Source organism: Lissotriton helveticus, chromosome 5_1, assembly GCF_964261635.1.
Source record: "Lissotriton helveticus chromosome 5_1, aLisHel1.1, whole genome shotgun sequence".
In the NCBI taxonomy this organism is placed as follows: domain Eukaryota; kingdom Metazoa; phylum Chordata; class Amphibia; order Caudata; family Salamandridae; genus Lissotriton; species Lissotriton helveticus.
In genome coordinates, this window is record NC_136065.1 from 468,331,211 (window position 1) to 468,359,123 (window position 27,913).

Genomic DNA, 27,913 nt, shown 5'->3' on the forward strand with positions numbered 1-27,913 from the left:
CTCACCCACGCACACAAGGCCCTCTACAATCTAGGACCCGAATGCCTCAACACTCGACTGTCCTACAAACCCACCCGCCAACTAAGATCGTCCAATCAAGCCCTCGCCGCAGTCCCGCGCATCCGAAAATCCACCATGGGTGGCAGATCCTTCTCCTTCCTGGCTGCCAAGACCTGGAACTCACTCCCCATTCACCTCCGCCTTACTCAAAACCACATCTCCTTTAGAAAATAACTTAAAACCTGGCTATTCGACTAATAATTAACCCCTTCCCCAAGCGCCTTGAGACCCTCTGGGTGAGTAGTGCGCTATATAAATGCCCGAACTTAAACTATCTTATTCCTAAGATATTCCCTCATCAGGAGACCGTGCAAGGCAGCCCTAATCTGGACTTTCCTCAAATTCGTTAGTTCGTCCCAATCCACAACTGCTGGGCCTGGATCATTATTGCTCAATCCTTCGAAAGGATTTACTTCTGCAAGAATCCTATCGATGTCATCCTCACTGAAGGTGAGGCCGTGTTCATCCTCCATTCTGATGTTAGTTAAGGAGATGGGTTTTAGGTGTTGGATGTAATATGTGGCGATTGTCTATAAGTGTCCAAGTTGTTTGGGAGGGGCTCCCACAGCTGTGCGCTGTCTAGAACAAGAAAAATAACAGGAGGATGGAGGGAGAGGAGGGAGCGGATTCTATCTCCCCAAGCAATTTATCTAAACAAAAGGAACCCACTCAAATAGTGGTGGTGGTCCCTACAGTGGTGGGGAGCACACAGTGTTGTTTTGAATACCGCTCACACACCAACAGGCCCCTTGGTGTCATGCTTCATCAGCGGGGTCTTCGCACCCCTCTACGGGATGCGGCGTGCTACGACTCATGACTACGTGGGAGCACTGAAGGTGAACTATGCATTGAGGGAAATTGCGGCAGGTGCAAGAAATCTGACGCATCGATGCCTATGCGTCAGTTCTTGTAAATATGCCCCGCTATGTGTCCAAGGGGCATTTGCTGTACATTTTCTCGGATGATTTCCCAACTACACCAGCTACAGATCTAGCTATAGTATCCAGTGTGTCTAGTCCTTAACTGAGTGATTTGCTTCAAGCCCTCAAATCCATCTATGATGAACTACTTTACAGCCTACGATTTCCCATCAGGTAAATACCGCTGCACCTTTTCTACTATCTGCCACCATGAATATTGGTACTCAGACAAATTATCTGTCCTCCAAGTAAGGGAACCTAAGAAATATCCCTACTTTGCAAAATAATCTATAATTTTCGATTCTCTGGGGGTAAGAGATGGGAAATATTTGATCTTCTCATATTAGTAATCAAGCAGTCTACAAGGAATTCACTTCCAGGTGGTCAAAAAGTGAAGAGAAATTGACAACACCCAGCATACACCTCCTAAGCACAGTGAAAGAGCACCTGGACCTCAGATCGCTTTGGTACACACCCATTATAGGGTACATAAATCTACAGACAAAGGGCAAAATTGGCTCTCTGTGCAGGCTGCAATACGTAGCACACTCATCCTCTTATTCTGATATTGACCGGCAACAACAGTGGGAAATGTAATGTGTAGTACAGCAGGAGTTCTCTCCACAATATGTAACCTGCATATGTATTAGCAAACGACACATCCCACAGTGTAGGTCTTGTATGACTTATAGATCACTCTTTTTAGAACATAGCATATATTTAAAGTATCTGCCTCTATTTTCTTGGTAATTCGTTTCTCCGTCACCAACATGATGGGCGTTCCTGTGACAACTTAACATAATGTGGTCTAGGTATTCGTTCTTTAACATCTCTTTCTATTAACATCTACAACCTCCTGGGATATCAGCAGCGCTCTTTAGCGCATAGCAGAGATTTATGTAGCGCTGGGATACTCACGGGTGACTACGCGCTTTATAAAAATTTATAAAATTTAATAATAATAATAATGTAGTAGCGTTTTAACTGACCCCGTTTTGTATTTCATTTTGTATTTGGTTGCATTGTACCTCGTTTTTAGCCTGCAGCGTTGTCCCTCACTCGCACGATAATTGTTTACACACCGCGCTTTGGCGGGTCCCTGGATTCCCTGGCTTCTCCTGACTTTGGCCGCCATATTGGGGGTAGTCTTCTTGGACGCCGGGCGGCGCCAGTTGTGCTAGCAGACCAGCTGTCACAAGGACACGCTGGCCTGCATATAAAGCGACCCTTTTACGCGTAGCGTTCTCGCGTAGCGTTCTCGCCTCCGAGTCGCTGAGTCACGCCAGAGTCCAGCCCGTCTGCGCCCGTCAGCGACTTGGAGGCGATCGGTGCGACGGGTTGGGCTGGATCATCTGGATTCTCTACTCCTGCCGCCACAATGTTTCGCTATACATCGCTGGAACTCCGGTCCCTGCAAAAGGTTGCGTGCTCCTGTCACAAAGTCTTTCCGGGTCGATTTAGGGGTAAGAGACGGTGTCCTGGCTGCGGGTGGTTGCCAGGCAATGCCCCGGCCACTATATCTGACAGGGAGGTGGACAGCGTGAAGCATCTCTGCCTGCTCTTGAATACCAGATCATTGAGCAGACACGCCCAGGATATTTACGATCTCCTGGTCACGGAAAAGCCTCTTTGTCTGATGTTGACAGAGACGTGGTAAGGGGAGTCTTCTAACCCCGATATTGCCACAGCAATTCCCCCTGATTATAATATCTTCAGGCAAGATAGATTGAAGGGGAGGGGGGGTGGTGTGGCACTTGTGGTGAATAAACTCGCCACATGTTCCACTATCCCTATGGATGTTATCACAGGATCTGAATCTCTTGCTTTCTCCATAGTATTAGCGCCCCATCAATCTTTTAAAGGGCTCCTAGTTTACAGGCCCCCTGGACCGGTAGGCTCCTTTTTTGAAGAGCTCCAGTCGGTAGTCTCTGCTTTGGTGTTGAGGTCCGAGCACTGTGTATTGGCCGGGGATTTTAATTTCCATATGGACGATGGATTGGACCCGGACACAATGAAAATGACTGATGTTACGGCTCCTCTAGGCCTTTCCCCTTATCTCTTTGGACCGACGCATGAAAAAGGCCATACCCTGGATCAGGTTTTTTCCATGACCTTTATAGAGGTGCTGGCTCTTTTGCCGGTGCTTTGGTCGGATCATAGGCTGGTCAAATTTCATGTGCTAGGTACAAAGAAACCATCGAGTGCTGCTCCTCGGCAGCTGGGTCAAGCACCTAGGGCGTATCATCTGGTGTCTCCGGAAATGCTGACACATGCATGTCTGGATTATCCCTGCCCTATGATAGGAGACCTGGAAAGGGATTTAGAGTCTCTGCAAGCGTGGCTGACGGACAGGCTGAACGATCTTGCCCCTGTGTTGGCCCCCCGTAAAACAGCTAAACGGGTTTCTACCCCTTGGTTTACTGAAGCACTGGCGGCATCTCGACGGCAGTGCAAGGTGGCGGAGAGGGCTTGGCGCTCACAGTATGATTCCGTGGCCAAGCTTGCTTATAGGATGGCTGTGAAAGCTTACCATCGTGACATCCTCCGTGAAAAAAGGGTTTCTTTTGCAAAGAGGATTGAGACTGCCTCTAATTCGTGCAAAGAGATTTTCACTATCGCGAGAGAATTTACGGCCCCATGCACTAATTCGACCCAGGCAGCTCCTTCTGAGCCGTGGGTAAGTGCCCTTGCCAACTTTTTCACCACCAAGATAAAATTGATTCAGGACTCTTTCCCTCTGAGGGTGGCTGGAGTATCTCCCTGCACGGAGGGTGAATCAGATCTAACAGCCTGTCTGGGTCCGGTCCTGGCAGACTTTCCGCCACTTTCAGCTTCCTCGTCTTTGGAACTTATGGCCAAACTTAAATCTGGGTCGCCTCTTGACCCGCGCCCTGCCAAATTTTAGGCGAAAATGGCGGAAGTCATTAATCCTTTGGTGAATCCAATCCTGAATCTTTCCTTGAGTGGGGGGGGGGGGTCCCGCAGGCCTGGAAGCAGGCGATGATCATTCCTCTTCTCAAGAAGCCTGGTTTGGATCCTGAGGCTTTGGTCAATTACAGGTCCATTTCTCTCCTGCCTGCTTTTGTTAAGATCTTGGAGAAGCATGTGCATATTGTGCTCTCCAACTTTCTAGAATCCCACAATTTGCTGCATTCCACCCAATGTGGCTTCCGCGCCAACGTAAGCACCGAGACGGCGCTGCTGGAGGTGTCGGAAGCTATCAAGGAGATACTGGATTCAGGAGGCAAAGCTATGCTTGTGATGCTTGACTTGTCGGCGGCTTTTGACACCGTCCCCCATGAGGGTCTCCTCGCCAGACTTTATGAGATCGGTCTGAGGGGGACGGTGCTCAGCTGGTTTAGATCGTTCCTGGCTGGCCGCCGACAAACGGTCTGGGCCTCTCCTAGCTCTGCCGTGATGCCGCCATTGGGAGTCGGAGTCCCGCAGGGCTCAGTGCTGAGCCCAACTCTATTTAACATCTTTATGACCCCTCTGGCGGCACTGGCGGAGTCCTTTGGGGCCCATATCGTATCCTATGCCGATGATACCCAGCTCCTTTTTACGTGTGGGAAAGGAGCAGATTTTGATGGAGAGAGTATCCGCGGTTGCCTTGGGGCTGTTTTCAACTGGTTCCAGCTTAACAGCCTCAAGTGCAACTCAGATAAATCTGAGGTACTCTTCTTCGGGTGTCGGTCGGACCCAGTTTGGCAGGAATGGTGGCCTGTCAACATGTTTCCTCCAGCGGCCTCTTCCCAGTCAGCTAAGAATCTGGGGATCAAGATCATGGCCTGACATTGAGATCACAGATCCTGGGTCTAACAGGTACATGCATTGGCCTCCTCAGGATGCTCCGTAAGTTTCTTCCCTTGCTCTCGGAAGATCATAGGAAGATCACGGTGCAGGCCTTAATTGGCTAGAGATTGGACTATTCTAATGTCCTTTATCTCGGCCTGCCAGAGTATCTCTTGCAACGGCTGCAGGTGGTCCAGAACTCGGCTGCACGGGCCATTTTTGGCCTCTACGGACGAGCTAGAACCTCCGGCCTCCTGTAGTCACTTCATTGGCTGCCTATCCGGAAGCGGATAGTTTTTAAGACCTTGACCTTGGCTCACAAGGCCCTTCACACTTCTGGTGCGAAATATCTCCAAAAGAGGCTAGCCTTTTACCATCCTGCCAGATCTCTGAGATCTGAGTCTCTGTTTCTTGCCGTGGTCCCGCGAGTAAAAAGGGCACGTATTGGGGGCCGGTCTTTCAGGCTGTTGGCGCCACAACTCTGGAACACTTTGCCCTTGGTACTGCGTAGTACTTCCAATCTGTTGGCCTTCAGGAAGGGCCTTAAAACTTGGCTTTTTGCTCTTTAGTTATGTTTTTTCTTTCTGTTGTCTGGGTCTTTTATTTTCCTTGTTGTGTTATCTGTTACAGGTCTACAATAAAAGCGCCGGGACACTCCTAGGAGTAGCCGTGCGCTATAAAAGATTTATATAACATAACATAACATAGGTATTCGTTCTTTAACATCTCAGTCTCCCAGTGATTTTGACAGGCTGACCAGTAGAGAAATCTAGAGACTGAGGTATAACAGATCTGCCCAAGTTTTACCTGACTGTTAGATGGTCTAGTAATAACAAGTGTTGTGTTACACATGGTTATTCAGCAGAAGAAAAAACATTTTCATAATTGTTCCTTGCAATTCAGAGATCCGACTTTGAGCTCTAAGGGGCATGATTACAAGAAAGTGTCAAAGCGTTTTGTTAAGCCAAGAAGGCTAACAACTAACCCTGGGCAGAGTGCTTCGCTCCGCCCACGTAGTGCACGTAGTACTTTGCAATTCGCAAAGTAGGCAACTCTACGCACACCCGTGGACGGAGCGAAGTTGCCCGCTACCCGCCTCCCTTCCGCCCTCTTCTACATCCCTAATTTAGTTTTAAAATAGTATAAAAATAAAATACAAGCACTTACCTGATAAGCGGCGTCCCGGGGCTCCATCTTCTATTTCAGGCCGACTTCTTCCAACCAAATGCGCATGTGCGGGCACCTGTGCATGCTCATTCCTCGCAAGAAATGCGCATGCGCGGGCGCCCGCGCATGCGCATTTGGTTGGAAGAAGTCAGCGTGAAATAGAAGATGGAGCCCCGGGACGCCGCTTATCAGGTAAGTGCTTGTATTTTATTTTTATACTATTTTAAAACTAAATTAGGGATGAAGAAGAGGGCGGGAGTGGGGCGGGTGGGAGGCGGCCTGCGCGTAGTGGGGCTACGCGAAGCGCGTGGGTGAGCGTAGTTTCCTGCCCGCTTCACGAAGCATCGCGAAGCCCCACTACGCCCACCCTTACTAACAACATCCTTTGTCACTTTGGAAACGCAGGGCTGCACTATATTTACTAGAATATGGTGCAGCCATAAGTTTCACCCTGTGCTGGCACTAGGTTTAGCTCCCTAGCGCCAACGCAGGCACCCTAGCACCATAATGCAAGAGTGCCTGTGTTGAGGGGAAGATGGTTTATGTGCTGGAAGGTCCCCCTACCAGTACATATACAATCTTTATATGCCGTTTTCTAACTCCTATGTGTGCTGCTTAATGCAGCACATATAGAAGTTACAAAATGGCATTTTTTTTAAATGATTGTTTATGTGCAGGAAGGGGGACCTTCCTGCACAAAAACAATCATTGCTGTTTTGCTGTTTCTATGCCGAATGCAGCACACATGGAAACAGCAAAAATGATTAGAAATAAAGCATTTCTCCTCGTTTCGCCTGTTTAAGGCCAGGTTTTCCCTGGTCCTTATTTTGGCGCTGCCTCCTATTTACGCTGCTCTTGTATATAGGGGCAGCGTCAAAATCAATGGGTGTTGCAGTAAAACCCACCCATTGCCCGCCCCTTTCCCGCTAAGTGTATCGTCAAAGGGGGCCTTATTTACAAGGCAGCGTTAAGCCACGTTAAGTGGCTTAACGCTGCCTTGTATATTAGGTGAATCCCCTATCGCCACCACACCGTCACTAAAAGTGACATTGTGGTGATGATAGGGGCTTGTACATATGCCCTTAAGTCATTAGTAGAACTGCTAGCATCAAATTCTCAACTCTAAGTAGGGCGGCACCCTGAGACATGTGGAGGTGCTTAGAAAATTTCTTCAGCACAGATACCTGTTGGTAGCGATGAAGATGAATGTTACGTTTTCAAGAGCTCCAAGTATTCCAAGATTTACAGAGGTCTCATTTTCTCCTTCAGAACTGGTCAAAATTAAGGTCTTTGGTGGGAGCCTATATTACCCTTTGAACTAAGGGAATTGGTCCTTTCAAACGTCAATGGATTCTCATGTTTGTGTGGCGGCACACTACACCGACCAACAATGCTTTTTTTTCTCTATAAATCCCAGATTTGGATGTTAAACTGTAGGACACATCACATCAAGGCAACGGTGATGGATTAATAATTATAAGATGTATTAGTCATGAATCAACCACATTTGCTGCTGGGTGTAAACCCTGAAGGCCATCTGCTCATTTTGATCTTGTCGTGTGAAGAAAAGTCAAACTAGGCACACTTCCATTATCCTGGCCATGAAGCGATTAACTGGTTACAGAGTCCTGATGTCTGCGGTATTGAAAGAAAGAACTGAGCAAATGAGTCTAGTCATGTCACAAATAGCATCTGGTGTTGGCACTTCGGGTAAGAGGCGAAAGAAAATCCGAGATAAAAAGGGTGTTTTTGGAATATTTGCAAACATAAACAGCTCCTATTAGAAACTTTATTTTAATTTTTGGATCATGGAAGAGACTGGCTCATTCATGGAAGGAGGGGGAGAGTGCAACCAAGGAGTTGGAGTCCAACTGATATTAGGTCCCTATTTTGAGGTCCAAACATGGGGTGCGTGTGAAGCCCCACTTGATGTATTATTGGAGAGAGGCTTTTAGAGAGTAGAGCGTTAGATATGCGTGATTTCCGGTTAAAGATGATCCTGCCTGTTGGAAGCCAGCTCACACGTGGTGTGGGATAAAGATTGCAGTATGACCTGGGCATGTTGTAACAGTCTGTGGTGCCATCGTTGTGGAGTGTGTGTACACACCGTGTGTCCCTAACTAGGTACAGCACTATAGGATGGTGATGTGAATGGTTGTGTTGTCTTCCTTGTTACCTGTGCCTTGTGTTAAGGGCAGATCAGTGGCGTAACGCAAAATGATGGTCCCCCCCTTGTGAAATATGATGAAGGGCCTTTGAGTCTCATAGATATTCATTGACCATGGGCTGAATGGGAACCCCCTGAAGGGCTGAGGCCCCCATTTGAAGACCTAGGGCGCCCTTTGAAGAGCTGGTGCCTCACTGCGCCACAGGGGTGTTACGCCCCTGGGGCAGATGTGATGTGTGGTCAGTTTGTTCCAAAGGAATGAGATGTGCCGCTGTGCATGTTTCTTTTGTTTCCAAATGAGGAAGAATTGCTCTGTCTTGACCATCTGGATGGACACCACACTCCAGCTCAGCCACAGGGTATGATTTGTAACAGAATATTGTGTACATCCTTTTAAGCGGGCATCCCTAACTTATTAGGTCCTATTCTTATTAAATTATAAGAGTTTATTTTATGTTTTTGGATTATTACTTTTTACTTGATATGAAGCGGTAGCTTCGTTATAACAAGCACTTGTAATGCAATAGGTCTCGCATTTATAAGAGTTTGAGCTATGGGCATTGTAAATAAAAATGCCTTTTATTTTTGTGGTTTTTAAAACAGATAAGTAAAAGGCATTGTCATTTACAATGCGAATAGCTTAAACTCTTGCAAATGTGAGACCTATTGCATTGCAAATGCAATCGGCGCCCGTGCTATAAAGATTTTTTTTTAAAGCGTTAGGAGGGCAAAGCTATTTGAGAAAATAGTGCTTGGAGGCTGTAATTAAAACCCACCGAGTAACAACACACGTAACAAGGGGTGCCACCATGGGAGGTTACAAAATGAGACCAGGCGGTACTAAGGAGGACCTGCTAGTAAGCCTTCTGACCAATGAACAGCCACAGCGGACAATGACACAAGCCAATGAAAAATGTGGGCGGAGAGTGGGGGAAGCTTCAAGTCCCTACCTGAATACAGCATGCCTCCCAGAGCAGCGCATGCGCTGCCCCGGCTCGACCTATAAACTGCTCCTCTTTTGCAGCTACACAAATAGACGGCGCAGCACCTGTGCTCTTATAAACCAGCATGCACATGAGTGCCTTTCACAGCCTCAGATTATTGCCAGGCCGCTGACTCACACTCTCACCAAGGTTTTCATCAAACTGATGCCGGCCAAGGGTGACATCCCGTGCTGAAAGACAAGGATGTGAATCATGAAGACCTGGTGAGTTTCCATTGGTGCTCCTGCATCAGCAACCAGTATAACAGCGAACATAAGTGTCACATTAATCATCAATAGCCGGGCCACCCGGAGTCCACATGTGTCATTCCTCTCTCATCAGCAAGCTCAGGAACCGGGAGCCAAAATGGCCGACACTGCCCTGGAAGCAACTCTCTGCTTCCTGTCGGAATCCCTGACCAGAGGTGCCCTTCACATAAAATGTACTGTATTTCTGAATGTACCTAAGTGGAGGTCGCTATCTGTCATGCTGGAAGAGCGGAAATGAGTGTGAACCACCAAAGCGTGCACAGAAATGAGACTTTTTCAGTGTGTTCCGGTAGGGCTCTGCCTTATTTCCACAAAGGTGAGGGCTAAGTTCCACAAAATATGTCACACGATGACCGGAAATGAGTGATTCCTGCTCGAAAAGGGCCCCAGTGCAAACATGCGATTAGGTGTTCAGTGCATAATTTTCAAGTGATAACAAAAGCCTACAAACACTCACTCACTGCGCTATCTCCGAGTGTCGTGCAAACAGCAGAAGGTTGTCTTTGGATGTCATGCAAGGTGGGAGGGAACTCTAGATTTTGGCATCAGAGAGCACAGCTGTGGGAGTGCTGCGGAGTGGGGAGGGGCAGGGTGGGGGGTAGTGGGGTCCGACATACGACGGACAGGAGTAAGGTAAGTGTTTTAATAAATAAAACAATTTACCTTACTTGCGCGGCGATGCAGCGTGCGCAAGGTAAATTATTTTATTTATTTAATTACTTACCTTACTCCTGTCCGTTGAATGTCAGACTCCACTACCTCTTCACCCTGCCGCTCCCCTGCCCTACCGACCCGCAACACTCCCACGGCGAGCCGCCACTGTCAGAAAGCACTCTTTCCTTGAGATTTTAAATCTAGTTTTTGTAGGTACACAGTGTCGCTGTTGTTTGATTAGAACTAAACAGAGGAACTTCCTGCCTACTACCACTGCTCTAGTGGTAATATTTTGGAATGGGGTCCAGGGACACCTTAAGGATTTTGGGGGCCCTGGACCAAACGCATTCTTTGGGGCCCTATTTAGAACAGCTTTGAATTAATGATCCAGTTTCAGCTCTTTCATGCTCTCTTTGACCAGGTCACTGACAGTGCACAAGTGTACTAGTTCAAATTCTAAATGTATTTATATCTATTACTCATTAATAATTATGTGTGTTTTCAATATTGCAACACAGACGCATCTCATTATTATTACTGCAAATAATTTCTGTGACACCCTCCCATTTCTCATATGTGAGGTCCTGTTTTTATCAAAAAGTGACTGTTTTATGAATATTGCATGAAACATAAACACTACATTTGTCTGCAACATGTCTGCAATAGACTTTAATGCATCACCCACATTAAAAGTAAATAAAAGGAAAACAATATTTAAAACGATCTGTTTAAGAATTATACAGGGTCATCAGTGCAAGAGTCTGTCCAGAACAGAGCACACTATATCAGTGCCCTCCCTGAAAGGCTGGAGCCCTAGGCCAGAGCCCACTTTGACCATGCCTTAAAACCTCTCTAATGGGGTCCTGTTGATTAGGGGCCAACATACAAGTTGTTCCGGTAGTCAAATTTGTAGTAGACTATTGCTATGTGACAGGTGCTGTTTCGTTTCCTTAAAGAAAGGGTTTAATAATTCAATGTAACTTTATAGTATGATTCATTTAAGTAGTTCATGCTTATTTGACAAAGTTACGGCCTGATTTAGAGTTTGGAAGATGGGGTACTCCGTCACAAACAGGAAAGAGATCCTATCCACCTTATCACAAGTGCTATAGGATATAAAGTACTTGTAACCTGTGTGTTGGGATATGAGTCATTTTTTGTGTCAGAGTTTCCCCTTTACCAACCTCTAAATCAGACCCACAGGTGGCGTGTTCTGGCCACGGAGGAAGATGGCTGCTTAGTAGTTCCTGAGCTCCACGCTGCGGGGAGCCCCCGATGGTGACGCAAGCCCGTTGAGTGACGAAATACCAGCTTGAACTTCGGTGTCAGGTGGCGAAGAGGCTAGAGCTGAAATCGCTGCAGTCCTGGTGTCGAGAAACGCTTCCTGTCATGTCTTGACGTGCACGCAGACAGCTGACTGTCGCTCAGAGTGAGCGGCCATGTTGAGACAACGGAGCTGCTGAGGTAAACTCGCGTGTGACGTCGGAAGCAAGTTTAAATTCCTGCTAGGCTAAAACTGTTTCTTTTGAGGCAGGATTTTAGTCTTACGTGCTTTGCCTCAAGCGAAATGACCTGCTCTCATGCTATTGTTGAGCCTGAGAAGCATATGTGGTAATTTTGCTGCCCCGAGATTGATGACGCAGCTGTCTGCAGAACTGAGCCCAACTTATAAGCGCAACAGGGTATGGTGCCTTGAACATTAATTCAGATGTATAGAACGGTGCCAGTGCACATTGACATTCATTTGCTTCTAAAGATACTACACTGGAAAGAGGGAAATGGTCCGTGTGACCCAGTGATTTTCGCATTATTCCACATAAAGGCCTTTCTCCTTGCACTACAAGGCCTTGTTCAATGCTTCACGCTTCACCCCTCCCTTGTTTGACTGCAAGGCCTTTTAGCAGTAATGGATTTTTATACTGCGATTGTTGTGGCTTTTTAATATACTTTACTTCTGCGTGATACTATAGAGGCGCTTGTGGGTGCAATCCGGTTTCATCATGTGGGACTATTAAAGGAGGTTTACCTCAATTATAGAAATTCGTCTCGCCCTCCTGTGAATAATACTGCCCTTCGATAGTTGCTGAGATTGATTTAGCCTGTCACACATTTCTGGAGCCAGTTAAAGTTATATTCAGAAGCCCCAGAAGATGACCTCTCTTTAAACCTCCTACATTTGAAGTACTATTCCAGTTATTTTTTGAAGTAATTACTGGATATCTTACCCGTGCCGGGACATCTGCCAAGTGAACCACTCTCACACCAGAGGATTTATGCTGAAAGGTTGGGGATGCCTTCTGGCAAGACAACTGGGAAGCCTACAAAACAACTCATCTTCTCTGAAGCCCTAAGTCAGAACTGTATTACTTCAGACACACGAGGTGCCAAGGTGCCACCCCCTCGACATCAAATGTTTCTAACCCTGTGATGTCAAACTCATTGGACTCCACGATAGAATGGATACTTCAGGAAATTTCTGCAGTAGGTCATCCATTAGAGGGTATGGAGACATCCATATCTACTCTCACAACCAAAACTAATTCAATTCGCACAGACATTGCTGGATTCTAGAGCTGGATGGATGGCCTAACCTTGCAGATGGTAATAATAGAGAACCGTCTTAATTCAATTCAATTCCAGACCAAGACCAAGAGATTCTCTTCCTCAGGAGTAAAGTAGTGGATTTAGAAGATAGAACTCCCCTTTTGTATTGCTTTTTTCGCCCTAAGTGTGGCAGGGTATGCTCAGACGTGAGTCCCTTGTTCACTTGGCCACTGGATTCAAGATAGCCTGGCTGATGAGGATTATGAATCCGAAACCGGTCCCAGGATGCTTGTTTCCGGTCCAGGGAAGACATGGCTTGGCAGTTCGGGCTGGACTGTTCCCATAAGGCACAGGGTCAGACTGATTTGCATATAGCCATGTCTGAACTGGGGTGGCTGAGTGAACTAAAGAATGGTGATGGATTAAACCCAGATCAGTTGACTGGGGGTGAGTGTTTGATTTGTTCAAACGCTCCGTCCATCATCCCCTTTTGTAGTACTTGTTATATGCTACATGCTCTATAATATTCCCCCTCTTTTGACCCCTTCTTGCACCATTTCTTCCCCTTATCTCTTTCTTGGTTTAGCAAGTATTTATGATATAATTTACCAATGATAATATTTAACTGGGCTAATATTTAAATATGGTAATATTTAACTGTCCCAACTATGACTATATTTAATATTGAATTGCCATTTCTATGTTAAGCTTATTTGATGGTACTCTACATATGATAATTTCACATGACATAGACGTTCTTCTTTTTCTCCCTTCTTTAATTTCTTCTCTGATTTCCTCTTCATCCTCCTCTTTAATACTACACTTTTTTATGATACTCCTTTCTTTCTCCTATCCTCCCCCTTCTACTTTCAAATCGGATCTTTTATACCATGGTTTTCATACTTACACACCTGATTTATTTAAGTTTCTACTCACTGGTTATACATTACATGCTCTATAATGTTCTTCTTCTTTTGATCCCTTTTACACTTTTCCCTCCCCCTTTTTTCTTTCCCCATTTAGCATGTATTTATGACATCAATATTTAACTGTTACACTATTTAATTGTCACAATGTTTAAATATGGTTGTATTTAATATTTAATTGCCATTACTATGTTATGCAAAGCTTGCTTGATTGTACTCTACATCTGATACTTTTATATTTCCATATGACATGGACTTTTCTCTCTTTCTTCTCCTTCTTTTCTGATCTCCTTTTTTCTTTCACACTATTCTTTAATGTTACTTCTTTCTTTCTCTTACCCCCTACCGTTCTACTTTTAAATTTGATCCTTATGCCATGGTTCATATGCTTGAACACTTGAATACTTATGCACTTTTATAATTTCAACCTTATTATTTTTAATATAGTTATGTCCTTTTCTATTCACTTCGTAGCTGAATGGGGCTCCTCCTGCACATATAGTCCGAAAGCTTAGACCCGCAGAGAACAGTCCAATACCTCCAGTACTGCATTATTCTTGCGTAATATATCTACCCTTTCTCTCTTTTTATTTCTTTTTCTCTTTATTTTTCTTTCAGTCTCTCTAGTGCCTTGTACCCTCTCCTTTTCACTAGTTCCCATGTGTACTAACAAGTGACTCATACTTGCTTTTCCTCCTTGCCCGGAACTTGAGTTTTCCCTTTCCATCCACTCTTTTCCCTGTATAGACTTTTACCTTATTTCTTACTCCTATCTAACTTTCTTCCTTATTCCTCTCTCTTCCCTGCACATGTTTTACCAACATAATCTTTTTTCTTCCTTACTCTCCCCTCTCCCTCAAAAATGTAACACCTTCATCCCCTACATAGGCTTTTCCTCAAAAGCTAACCTCTTCCATTTTTAACACACACATGGCAGTGAACATCTTTTCTACTTCTCACCCATTACGCATTATCTTGTGGAATGTTCGTGGTCTTATGCATTTTATTAAATGCAAGAAAGTACTTTCCTATCTACAAACTGATATCGCTCTTCTGCAAGAGACTCATTTGGATGCTTTAGAATCTACTAAATTGCTGCGAGATTGAGTGGGAAAAGTCATTCATTGTGGATTGACGACTCAATCTCTTCCTAAGGAGAGTCAACCACGGAAATGCGGAGTGGCTATCCTACTACACAAATACTTACCTGTCACAATTGTCAAGACTTGGGTTGATCCAGATGGCAGATACATTTTTGCAAAGTTAAAAATAGAAGATAGAATCCTTGGTGTTGACTCAGTATATGCTCCAACTGGAGCTAAACACTCTTTCTTTCTCAGTTTGAATCGCTTGTTAGTAGAAAGTGGGGCATCTAGTTAAGTCATTGGTGGTGACTGGAATCTTGCCCGTGACGCAGTGATTGATAGAACAGGTCCCTTGAATAGATGTAATGAGGAAGACAGAGCTCGAATGGAAGACATAACATAGGACCATGGGTTAATTGACCATTGGCACCTCTGTCACCTCTCAGATCAGGAGTACACCTTCCTCTCTTTTATTCATGGTACCCAATCCAGGATAGATTCTTTTCTTATATCTCATTCGGTAGTTGCAATTACTACTGAATCCCATACTTTGGAAGCTGCTCTCTCCGACCATTCTCCTGTTCTTCTTGCTCTAGAAATAGGTTTAACCTCTCTGGGCCGTAAACCATAGCATATGAATATTCAGAGATACCGTTCACTCAAGGGTAAAACCCAACTACGGTCTCATCTCCCTGATTATTTATCTATTAATGATCAGTTATCTCCTGCAGAACCATTTGGGCAGCTGTGAAAGCAACTATTCGTGGACAATTGATGAAAGATGCAGCTGAGGCCAATAAATCAGTGTCTCTTCGTGGTATTGAACTAGAGGCTCAAATTATTTCTCCCACACGTTTATACCCATCTCGTCCCACAGTACCAAACCGTCGCAAACTAGAGCTTGATAAAATGGAGCTTAACAACCTATATACTTCTAAAGCCGAGTATGCTCTTCAGCGTAGACATTATGAACAAGGAGAGAAAGCAGGCCGATTACTGGCAGCACAATTAAAACAGCATGAGGCAGCCATGGCTATCCCTGAGATACAAACAGAAACAGCAGTGATTCTTACTAAGCCACAAGAAATTGTGAATACTTTTGCATCTTTTTATAAAAAGTTTTACACCCTGAAACTTCAGTAAATGAGGATCAATTAGCTGCCTGTCTTTCAGACATTGACCTCCATCACCTCACAGAAGAGGGTAGGGACTTCATTGGTGGTGACATTAGTAAAGAAGAAATTGCTGCTGCCATCACCAAATTACCTTATTAGAAATCCCCAGGAGAAGATGGTTTTACTGGGTGTTTTATAAATGGTCTGGAGTGGAAACAGTTGATACTTTATGCTCTGCCTTTAATGAGGATGTTTAGACAGACTCACTTGGTCCTATTTCTAATAGGGCGTTGATCGCGGTTATCCCCAAACCAGGCAAGGATCCGCTTGCTTGTGGTAGCTACCGTTCCATCTCACTAATAAAAGGAGATGTTAAAATGTTGGCGAGTATTCTAGCTGCACGATTTTGTAAAGTCATTTCATCTTTCATAAATTATTCACAAGTTGGTTTTGTCCTAGGTCGTTCCTCTAGGAACTACTTTCGAACATTGGCTCATATTTTATGGACTGCAAAAGAGATGACGGAAGATGCTTTTGCACTTTCATTGGGCACAGAATAGGCATTTGGCCGCATTGACTGGGGATATCTCATGGCCACCATGAAGCTCTTTGGCCTAGGCTATCAGTTTATTTCTGAGGTTCGCCTTCTATATGACAACCCAGTAGCTCAGGTCAATTGTGGTGGATTTCTTTCAGACCCTTTTCCAATCCAAAGTGGTACTCGCCAAGGTTGTCCCCTTTCTCCCATTTTATTTCTGCTAGCAATAGAACTCCTTGCCTCACTTATTCGCCACTCACCACAGATTCAGGGTGTACCTATAGTGGGAGATGAATCTAAACTATATTTATATGCTGATGACATTCTCCTTACTTTAAAAAATCTCCCTCACTCTTTATCAGCATTACTTGAGATTATTGATGGTTTGGCAGTCCATTCCTGCTATAAAGTGAACTGGGATAAAACTGAGGCTCTTCCGCTATCATCCGGTACTACAAAAGCATCAATTGATGGATCTCCCTTCTGCTGGAAATCGTCGCAATTAAAATATCTGGGAATTTTGATCAATCGAGGTTTTGTAGGAATGCTTTCAGACAACCACTCACCCCTTATAACACAAATGGAAACCGATTTTGCTAAATGGTCTCTCTTAGGTTTTTCCATGGGGGGAAGAGTGCAGTCCGTAAGGATGGTCACTTTATCTCGCATTAATTATGTACCTGGAATACTTCCGTTTTTAGTTCCTTTATCTATTCTGCGTTGGGTATATGCCCTATTCGATCTTTTGTCTGGGGATCAATGCGTCCTTGTTTAGCTGCTGTCAAATTAATGGCTCGCCGCTCCCATGGTGGTCTGGGTTTACCATCTTTGGAACATTATTCTTCAGCCCTACATCTCTCACAATTAGTTTATCTACTTCCAGGTACAATTGACCCTCCAAAATGGGTCGCAATGGAGCATTCTCTACCTACTCGAAATTATGACCTTGATTTTCTTTATGGAACTCGTAACCCATGATCTTCCCCTCCACACCCGGTGATACAAGCCACATACCAAGCATGGCATCAAGCACATCGTCTTTTGTGGGTTGCTCATCATTTGCACTATAAACCTCCACTTTGGGGTAATGAGAGTATTCGAATAAATGGTCATGCGCTTCACTGGTCCAGTTGGAAGTCGAGAGGAATTCAGAGACTTGATCAAGTCATACTAAATGGAGAGGTAAAATCCTTTGATTTGCTCCGTGAGGAGTTTGGTCCCCCATTACACGAGACTTTACGACACTTGCAACTACAGCACTGCCTGAGGCGCTGTCTGGGTCTTCTACCCTGGGCATTAGATTCCTCACCAATATTAGAATATCTCCTTATTTGAGGATGAAATAAAGGAGTGATGTCAGGTCTGTATGGTGTTCCCTCGTGTGAACAGTATCCTCTGTAGTTCTAGTTCAGTACTGCTTTAGACTTCCCTCGTGTGAACAGTATCCTCTAAAGTTCTAGTTCAGTACTACTTTATGCTTCCCTCATATGAACTATATACTCTGTAGTTCTAGTTCAGTACTGCTTTAGACTTCCCTCGTGTGAACAGTATCCGCTGTAGTTCCAGTTCAGTACTACTTTATGCTTCCCTCATATGAACTATATACTCTGTAGTTCTAGTTCAGTAGTGCTTTACACTTCCCTCATGTGAACAGTATCCTCTGTAGTTGTAGTTCAGTACTACTTTATGCTTCCCTCATATGAACTATATACTCTGTAGTTTTAGTTCAGTAGTGCTTAACACTTCCCTCATGTGAACAGTATCCTCTGAGAGAGGAAGCTATACAGAGTTGGAGGGGGGTTCGTTCCAGGAATTGGCAGCGAGGTAGGAGAAGGAGCGTCCTCCTCTGTGGCTTCGGTGGATGCGGGGAGTGTGAGCGAGGGAGGCAGTGGCGGCTCCTCCGCTAAGGCGGAGGAGCGTCCCCCCGACTGCTTTGAGAGTAGTGCAGAGGAAAAATAGCATGATAATAATTGAACGTTATTATTATTTTATTTTTCCGCTCCTAGGTGCAGGAATGGACAGGGCTGGCCAGAGCAGGGGCCAGGGAGAGGAGTGCTTTTCACTCCCTAAGTGCGCATGACCTGTTTTGCCTGCCCTCTTGGGCTGCCCAAATATTTTGTGCGCACTTTGTATCTTCCCCATCAGGCTGTAACGCATAGCCTGGTGAGGAACATGCACAGGCTCCCTGTCCCCATCTAAGCGCCGAACTGTGGCGCTCAGACCAATCACCACGCTGCATTGAAGCGTGGTGATTGGCTTAGTGGAACCAACCACAATGCTGCATTGCAGCATTGTGATTGGCTTCGGGAACCCAGGTGCTTTCTGCGACAGAGGCAGCGTCTGTGACACAATCACAGGAATGTTTTCTTTCTTTAAAAAAAAATTCTACCCCCCACACCATTCCACGCCCCGTTCCCTATCAGCCGCCAGGCGAGGGAGGAGGCACGCAGGTGCCTGGAAGGTTGGTGGTAGTTCAGGCAATTGTTGATGTAAGCTGGTCCTGGTCTTTGGTCATGGAGTGCTTTGTAGGTGTGGGTCACAATCTTGAATTGACTTCTTTTCTGGACGGAGAGCCAGTGGACCTTCCTGAGGTGGGGGCAATATGGGTTCGTTTGGGGAGATTAAGGATGAGTCTGGCAACTGACTTCTGTGTCATCTGGAGTCTCTTCAGTGGTTGGGTGGGGATTCCTGCATAGAGCTTGTTGCTGTAGTCGAGTTGGCAGGTGACTAAGGCTTGGTGACAGTTTTTCTGGTGTCGACAGGGAGCCATCTGAAAATCTTTTGGAACATCGAAAGGGTGTGGAAGCAGGCCGAGGATACTGCATTGATCAATGGTTTTAAGTGTTTTTTATTCACCCGCAAAAGCAGAAAAAAACTCACAGGGAGATTTCAGTTATAGGTTCCAGTAGTGTCTGAATTTCACATGGAATCTGAAAATGTTGTTTTTGAAAGAGTGCCAGATTTAACCAAGGCTTTGAAGACCTATTGTTTGCGGCTGAGATGTCCGGTCCATAGGCCTTCCAGGATATTGTTCTTCAAGGCAGTAGGTTTATATATATTTCATGAAAGAGAATTTTCCATCGAAGTGAAGAAACAATATAATCACAGCTTATCTCTATCTTGGTAGCATGAACATTGTCAGGGGCTACTTGAGGCTGGAAGATGAAATAGAAGCAACGAAATAAAAACAGAAAGAGTTGGTGGCCTTACCAGTAGAGGCAAGTGTATGTTTGGTTATTTGAAGAAGATGTCTTGTGAAACACTATTCAGAGAAAATAGCTTGTGAGTCGAAGATGTGTCCTTTAACAAAAGAGTTCTCTATAATGTAAGTGGGAAAAATGAATGTTATTGTCTCGTTTACTGCTGGCCCAAGCAATAAAGTCTCTCACTATTAGTAGATTTCTTTTAATAACGTGTGATAAGGATAAGTTGCCCAGAGAGGTGCCTTCAAGTGTATCCAACGTTTGGCAGCGGGTAAGGGGGGTTAAGGATCTTATAAAGACAACAGTCAGCCAAATCTTTCAAAGACCCAGCTTCCAATCACATTGAGGTGGTGAGGGATGGCTTGAGCTTGATTTCTCTCTTACAGATTTTGGTGACCAGTTACTAGATCAGTGGTCCTGTTAATGTTATAAAGGCAGATGGAAAACAAGGTAGCTTGACAACAGAGCATTGGTGAGCAAGATTCTCTGAAAGCCAGGATAATTATGTCTCCATGATACAGATATCCCCATGATATTGAAGCTTGTGGATTTGATGAGGTAGACATTTTTGTAACATTTGCTAAATGCTCAACATCTAAATGTGTTGAACAATATTTTGTTTTTGAATCTGTGTGTGAGTTTTGAGGCAGTATATGATGTGTCATTATGTATCATCACAAGATTAATAGCTAGGCATGAATGGTATCATATCTGTGTTTTAAGTGGCTTCATATAAGCTTGGTTTTGGGAATAGATTAAAGGTCTTAAAGTGGAAGAGCTGCTGTAGAAATGTGTGGAGAGTAGAGAGAACATCACTATAACACATGAACTACAGTCAGATGAAAAGGTAAAATAAATCCAGAGGTGAATCAAAATGCTATGGTGTTGGATATTTGTTCAGGTATCTTAAATGTACATAATTAATGAAAATGGCTTATTAGCAGTAGGCATAATTTTCTCAGATTGAAATAGAGGAGTGAAAAAGTGTATCTATCTATCTATCTATCTATCTATCTATCTATCTATCTATCTATCTATCTATCTATCTATCTATCTATCTATCTATCTATCTATCTTTTGATGGAAGATCCAATGCTGAAGCACTGTATATTACATCCTCTGCACAGAGAACCTGCTGATTATTTTCTGCATTAAAAGATCAGCATCTATTATTTTTCACTTTGCAAATCTGAACGAAACAATTACAGATCATGCTGTCCCAATTTAATATTCCCATGAGTCAGATAATTCATATGACAAAATAACATTACAGTGGATCACTCCCACTCTTCTTATATACAACAGGTCCTTCACATTTCTCTTGAAGGAAGGTAGAGTTCTGAGATTTGCAAATGACAGCAAGAGACAATAAAAATGCAACCAAAAGACATACACACCTTCTACAACTGGATATCAACTCCACTGGATAAACAGATACCAATACAACTGCACTCAGGTTTGCCCATAATAAAGGAAACCACACAGATTAATGACAGCATCAAAAGAATGAACACAGAGCTCAATGTGCTACAAGGCATATAGAGTAAAACAAAAAATAAAACAGACGCACACTATGCCACTATAACCGAGCCTACAGAAGAGCCACGAGAACCACAAAAGGCCACACTGCTCTAAACGCATAAATGAAGCTGACTGCTTTTCTAGAGACCTCCATATTTTAGCAGAATTTCACAACCCAGAGGGTCAAAGGACAGAAACACCACAATCACAAAACCTATGTAACAAAATCTCCATGGAATTAATCTCTAAAATGAAAAGAATTGAAAATGGCCTTAAGGGTAACACAGATCACATCACACCAACATATTACCCAATCAAAGTAGAAAAAGATGAAAGCCATCTTGAATCACTACACACTCTTTCACAAAAAGATTTCCACATCATTATCATCATAACCAGACCCTCAGCATCATCTTCAGACCAAGCACTTCCAAAAATCTTTAAAGACACCCTCTGTACAACCTAGCTTGCTGAACAAGCCACAGGATATAGATTCCCACTGGAGCTGAAAACCTCATATTAGGCCACTCCTCTAAAAGCAAACCTCAACCCATCTGAACCAACAAACAATAAGCCTATGTCAAATGGACCATGCCTAAGAAAAACATTTGAATGAGCACTCAAATATGGGCTGTTAGTTAACAAAGCGCTTCCCAACTTTCATATTTTACAGAAGACAATGACTTGATCTCAGACCAACAGTCTGGCTTAAGGCCAGGAAGAGGCACATATCCATTTGAGATGATCTAAAACTCACAATGAACAAAAACAGAGTGGCTACCCTGATGCTTCTGGATTTATCAGCTGCATTTGAGACTATGCACCACCACATAAAACTATAAATACTTCATCATCTCTGAGTTAATGAAAATGTTCTAAACAGAATAGCTACCTACCTTAAGGACAAAGTGTAATTTTCTTTCCCCTTTCACATACGCTTCTTACACCCAACACTGTGGTGTCCCTAATGGGCCCATCAGAGCCCCTCAATTATGCAAATCTACCTAACCCCCTTAACAAACATTATTGAATCATTCAACCTCACCCGTTACAGCAATACAGATGACACCTAATTCATGCTAAAACTGGCTGGCCCAGAAGACCTCCACAACTCAAAACCTGATGACTGCCTTTGCGTAATAAACACAGGGATAATGGATATCCATATAAAGCTCAACACTGCAAAGACAGAGATCATGGCCTGCGACAATGGCAAAAATACCAGTCTACCATCATATGGCCCCAGGAACTTGAGGCCCCTCCAAAAACATCAAGCGAAGTCAGAAACCTAGAGGTAATCATGGATTCAGACCTACCTTTGATACCACATGTTAAGAATGTCACAGTGAGTGGCTTATACACAATGAAAACACTCCATCGCATCTTCCCATACCTTGGATATCAACCGAAACTGTAAGCCATCCTCACATTTGTAATCTCTAAGCTTGACTATGCCAAAAACCTATACCTTGGTGCAGCCACATTCACCATACACATAACACAACTAATCTGAAATGCTGCTGCAAGACTTCTTCTCTGTCATCATCCAAGAGAATGCATGACTTCAGTCCTGCAATCACTCCACTGGTTACATATAGCTAGAAGGACAATGATCAAGGCACCCTGCATTGGCGACAGTGCCTCCCAATGAAAAGGACCACGATACTTGCAAGTTAAATTCAAGCAGTACAAACACAACATGACAATGTGCTCCAGGCTTTCACCACTGATCATCATACCACCTTACAAGGAACCCGTTGGCGCCCTTCTTTCTCAGTACAAGCTGTCATATACTGAAGCTTGCACCCAGTCAGCATTTGAAGCATCTATGAGCATATGTACTTACTTCAGAAGACAGTTGTAAACATGGCTATTTACAAGACATCTACATCATCCCACATCCCTGTGATAGCTATTGGAAAGATAACACCTTCAAGTTAAATTTTCAGCGTACAGCCCAATGATAGGAAACAACCCAACTAGCAAACTACATTCTATATGTAGGTAAGCAAAAACTGTTGGCCTATGGTTCCCCTGAGCAGTATATAGTTATGGCAATTCATATACAACATTTCAGGCCCACACTAATAGTAATACCACACTCAGCAGTTGTCAGCCAACTATACCTCACATAAGACATTTCTGCTACGGAGCTTCAGCATCACCACTAGCCATCCACAAATGAGCAGGCATGGAATAACTGAAGAGATCTGTCACATAATGCTGAACAATTGGAGGATTTTAATCTAGTCCACCACGGCAGATCCCAAATAACCATACACTATGACCCCGTCTCTAAATTTCACAATGACACTCAGATATGCAATGATAGTTTACAAAGCCCATACAATCTGATCTCTTCACTTTTTTCTTTCTCCAACCATGTCAGTTTTGGAGAACAAAATTTAACGTTGGCAAACCCAGTGCATCAACCAACTAAGTAGACCACGATCATAAGAAATACCATAGAGACCTGAGAGCTGCTTATAACTCCCAGCTTACAGAAAACCATCATCTGGGCACCAATCTCTCAGACCTCATCATTCACCACACTGCTAACGGCTGTGACCCAGAACACAATACCTGCATCTCGGTGACCGTCATGCATGACAGGATCACAAAATAAATACAGAACCCTTCCAACCACACACCCAACATTGCATGGACTGCTGCCCATGTAGGCAAGCACTTCAGTAGCCAACATAGAAGTCGTAAGTACAATATAAGTGCTGCAGTACAATACAATACAGTGAGATGAGGCAGTGCTACACAGGATACACAACTACTGAGCTCCGGGCACTCTTACTGGATAGGGTGTTATTCTTTTACAGAGAGGTCCAGAAGAATACCTCCAGCCTTTATTTGATGAGATGGGGCGGTGTCATGCAGAACCCAATCCAAGCTCCTGGAGCTTTAACGGATTGAGTTGAGGATGTCTTAAAAGCAACAATGTGGTGTGCTTACAGTACCCGGACGCACTCTGAGGTTGTTGTTGGATGCATTATGTTGGTGTTCCGTGGACCTCAGAGTTCGTACAGGTTAAGGTCCTGAAGATGGTCCTGTCACAATGGACACCGTCCATGTCTGGAATCTCTTGCAGAAGAACCTGAGCTGCTGTTACACAGATGGAAATTCATATTGCCTGCACTATTGTGATGTTCTTTGGTTCCCACGCCCTTACTGGATGTGGTGCTGTCGTATAGAACCCCCAGTGGCACTCTGAGGTTCTCACACGATGCAGTATTGTGATGGTCTATAAACGCTAAGATTCTTGTGAGACGTGGCAGTGTTCTAAGCAATCCCTGCTGGAGAGGGGAAGCGAGTTGGATACAACAGATCAACTCCATGTGAGCAGATGAAGCATGTCCCCACTCACAACGGAAGAGCATTTCGAAAGGCATTTCCTCAGACACTCACCTGTACAGTTTCCTGTAACGTCATCACTGCCTGCTCTTTCTCTTCCAATAGCAGGCGCACTTGGGGGTCAAGCTGAGCATAGAGGCTCTGATTTGTTCTACAAAGAGAAGTGATGCCACGTTAGATATTTATCTCTTACATAAGATACATAGGATAAGTAAAGGGATTTCTACTTCAGTCAGTCCATTGTGTGCCATTGCAGCACGGCGGCCCCTAGGAAGGTCCCAAGGAAGGTCGGTACTGTTGGGAGGCTCATTTTGATAGAGAGGAGATTTTTAGCCTGAGAAAGATATGAAGGACATAGCACCGGAAGAAAAAAGATCTTATGCCCTGGAGTGGACAAGTCGGCTCTAACTTCATGTAATCCACCACCTCAACCGAAGGAGGCGCTGTTAGGCGCGGCAGATGCGAAGTCTGCCTGCAATCATGCTGCACGGGGCAAGTGGGAAACAGCGTTTACAACACAGACAGAACTACGCAGTGCCATTACAATGCAGGCACTACAACGAATGTGTTGTTACCAGGCGTTCCATTACAACACAAGTCGTAACAACAACTTGCTTTAAACAAGTTGCTTTAGGGAACACATTGCTGGATCTTAAATCCAACACCTTCCCTACTGTTGCACAGACTGGAGTTGGAATAGTAAAATAAACTATTCCAAAGTCCAGCGCTGCCCTAAAGCAGGCTGTTGTAATGACGTGCGTTGTAATGGAACGCATGGTAATGACGCGTCTGCTGTATTGCCTGCGTTGTAAAGGCATGCGTTGTAAAAGTATGCGTGAATACGTCATACATCCGTGGCAAGATAGTGACAAGATTCTGCCTGGATTTAATTCAGCTTGATACAGAGCAAGGTTTTAAAAACCTTCCCTCGTTCTGATGCTATTTTCATTTAGTAACCCAAGTTAGGTAGCATTGTGCTTAGTGTACACTTATTTTGCACATTAGAAAATGGGTTACAACATACACTTGATTAATCTTAACCCTTTTAAAGCCGTCCAGTTACAGGATTTTGATTCATAGGTTTCAAAACGGTAACAGAGAAATTTGAACCCATCACGTTTCACAATAAACAAGCCTTAGGAACAAGCCCCCAGAATAAATGTGTTTTTGTCTGTGGACTTAGGACATCATCGCCATGGGCGCAAGACATAAAGAGACAAGAAAAAGCATCCCTACAACGAAAGAACTAGCAAAATCATGTTTATGTGTTTTCTTTTGCTCATATGTCCCACCCTCCTTAAGTGCTCAGCTGGCAGGCACCCACCTACACAATGCATCTGTTTATCTGTGATTCCCTGCTTCGCTCAGTGGTACCACAGCAGCCGGTTTATGAGTGTGATAAGTTAATTATCTCTCAATCTAATTTAACAAGGAAGTGAGGTGCATATTTAATCTTTTTGGTTGAATGTTATATTGGTTACTTGTTTAATTGGTACTGTGTTACTTTAATGCTCGTGATCTCATTGCTGTACAATGTATGTAGAATGTATGGTCTTGTACCATTCCGGTGGGTGTCAGTTGTACTGGAGCATCTGCATGAGAAGGAGTTCACCTGGCACTCACCTGTATACAAAGGACTTGTATTATACCAATAAAGGTATTTGGATTTAACCTGATTCATTCTTTACAATTGGCAATCGACCTGGACATCTTCAAGTGTTGGGATTCATTTATTTTTTTAATTCGTGTTACGGCGGTGGAAAGAAAAAGAAGGAAAGAGGATATATAAAAGAAGCGCTCCATGAGGAACTTGTCATCAGAACCTCAAAAGTAATCTTTGGCAAAACGTTCCAGTGCGGTAAGATTTACCTTTCATAGGTAGCACGTAGAGTGTCCGTTGAGTCCACCGCCTCGGCAGCATTTTTCGAGCAACGGCGGGATTCGGTACGGGCTGTGCGTGCTGCAGGTGACGCTGTGAGGTTCTTCTTCTCCTCGGGACATCGACGCTACAAGAATGAATTCCTCGTCATTGATACAGCAGGCGTCAGCGCATCGGAGCGTCAGGACGCGAGGTCACGCAGCGTGACCTTGCGCGGCGGCCATTTTGGGGGCATTGAAGTGGGGTTAAAGAGTTACCGGTACGGGGTGAACTACTAACTGGCATTAAAAGGAAAAAAATAAGAACCGCTGAATTGAATAAAATAAAACAGCGATGTGGATTTAAACAGGAGTCTGGCATGGACTAAATCTACAGGATACAGGTGAGGTGGTCAGGGTAAACCATTTCTGGTTGTTTTAAGAGTTGTTGTCCAATAAATAGAAAGACTATTTTTCATATTTTGGAAGTTTATGGAAGAAGGAGACTGTGGTGTAAATAGGGATAGAGACATGGCTCAACAAAAGTTTTCAATTAGCGCTCCAGATCCCTTTTGGGCTACAGGTAAACAACCTGCTATTAAATGGATTGAATGGAAAGAGTATTTTACAGATTATATTGAGGCGATTGACGAGGCTAAAAAGATGAAAGCGGAACAAAAGAAGAGGATTTTTTTACATTCTTTGGGGCCTATTGGATTGAAAACACATTCACGCATGAGTAAGGAAGTGAATCCAGATCTAGATGTGTTTGAGAATACTCTTAAGGATATGGATAAATACTTTGCTCCGAAGGTCTGCATAGGAGTTATTAGACATAAGTTCTTCCAAAGAAAACAGACCAAGGAGGAGACAGTTGATGATTGGGTTGATGACTTAAAGAAGCTAGCTATTGACTGCAAATTTGGAGGCCTACACGACGATCTAATACGTGACCAGTTGGTAATGCATAATAATAATTCGACGTTGCAGGATCGCTTGTGGGTGAATGGGGATGCACCTTTAGATGATGTAATAGCAATAATGAGGAAGTCGGAAAGGTCAGGCAGGTGTGCTGCAATTGTTAAGGAGGCTGATCTGGTTAAAACATCAGGAGCTGTGTGTAAAATTCAACCACAGGTTCATCAGCAGGGGAAATGGACGAGTCAATCTGCAAAGTATCAAGCTCAGGATAGGAAGATGGAGGAAAGAAGATGATATTGTTGCGACAGTAAAGAACACTTGGCTTTCAGTAGGAATTGTCCAGCATTGACAAAGAAGTGTGCGATTTGTGAACTTATAGGCCATTTTAGTAAAATGTGCCGTAGGCTCACGAATGTAAAATACATCCGGGATGAGGATGGTGGTGTGATGGAAGATGAGGTGTTGTGTAGTGTAGTTCCTATTTTCCCAATAGGCTCTGCGCATTGGAATAATACCTACAGCAGTAAAGGCCTAGGCCAGACGTTAACTAGGTCTACTACTGTCGATACTAGACTTAAGTTTTGGGTTTGCCAGCGTAGCTCAGAGTTCGCTAGAAACTTTCTCGAATGTTCAGGAAAGAATTAACTCCCCTGATTAGACAAGAAGGGATTTAGTTTCTGACAACCATAGAACATGACAACTTTGCTCTCCCCTAATCAAGAATCAATCTCAAGAGTCGTGTGAGCACAAGGCAATTATTTTACTCAGTCAGTACGTGCATTCTTAGTCTCATCAGATTGTAGAGAAAAGGAAGAGACGGGCGTGTTC

General features: G+C 44.1%; 1 protein-coding gene across 1 annotated transcript in view; it reads right to left on the minus strand.

The window, feature by feature from the left end:
- LOC144753225 (sperm flagellar protein 1-like) overlaps positions 1–27,913 on the minus strand; it is a 135,215-nt gene that overhangs the window by 19,363 nt on the left and 87,939 nt on the right. The window contains exon 6 of the mRNA XM_078640986.1: positions 24,362–24,458. Coding sequence (XP_078497112.1) covers positions 24,362–24,458 — 97 coding nt within the window. The remainder of the gene's footprint in view (positions 1–24,361; positions 24,459–27,913) is intronic.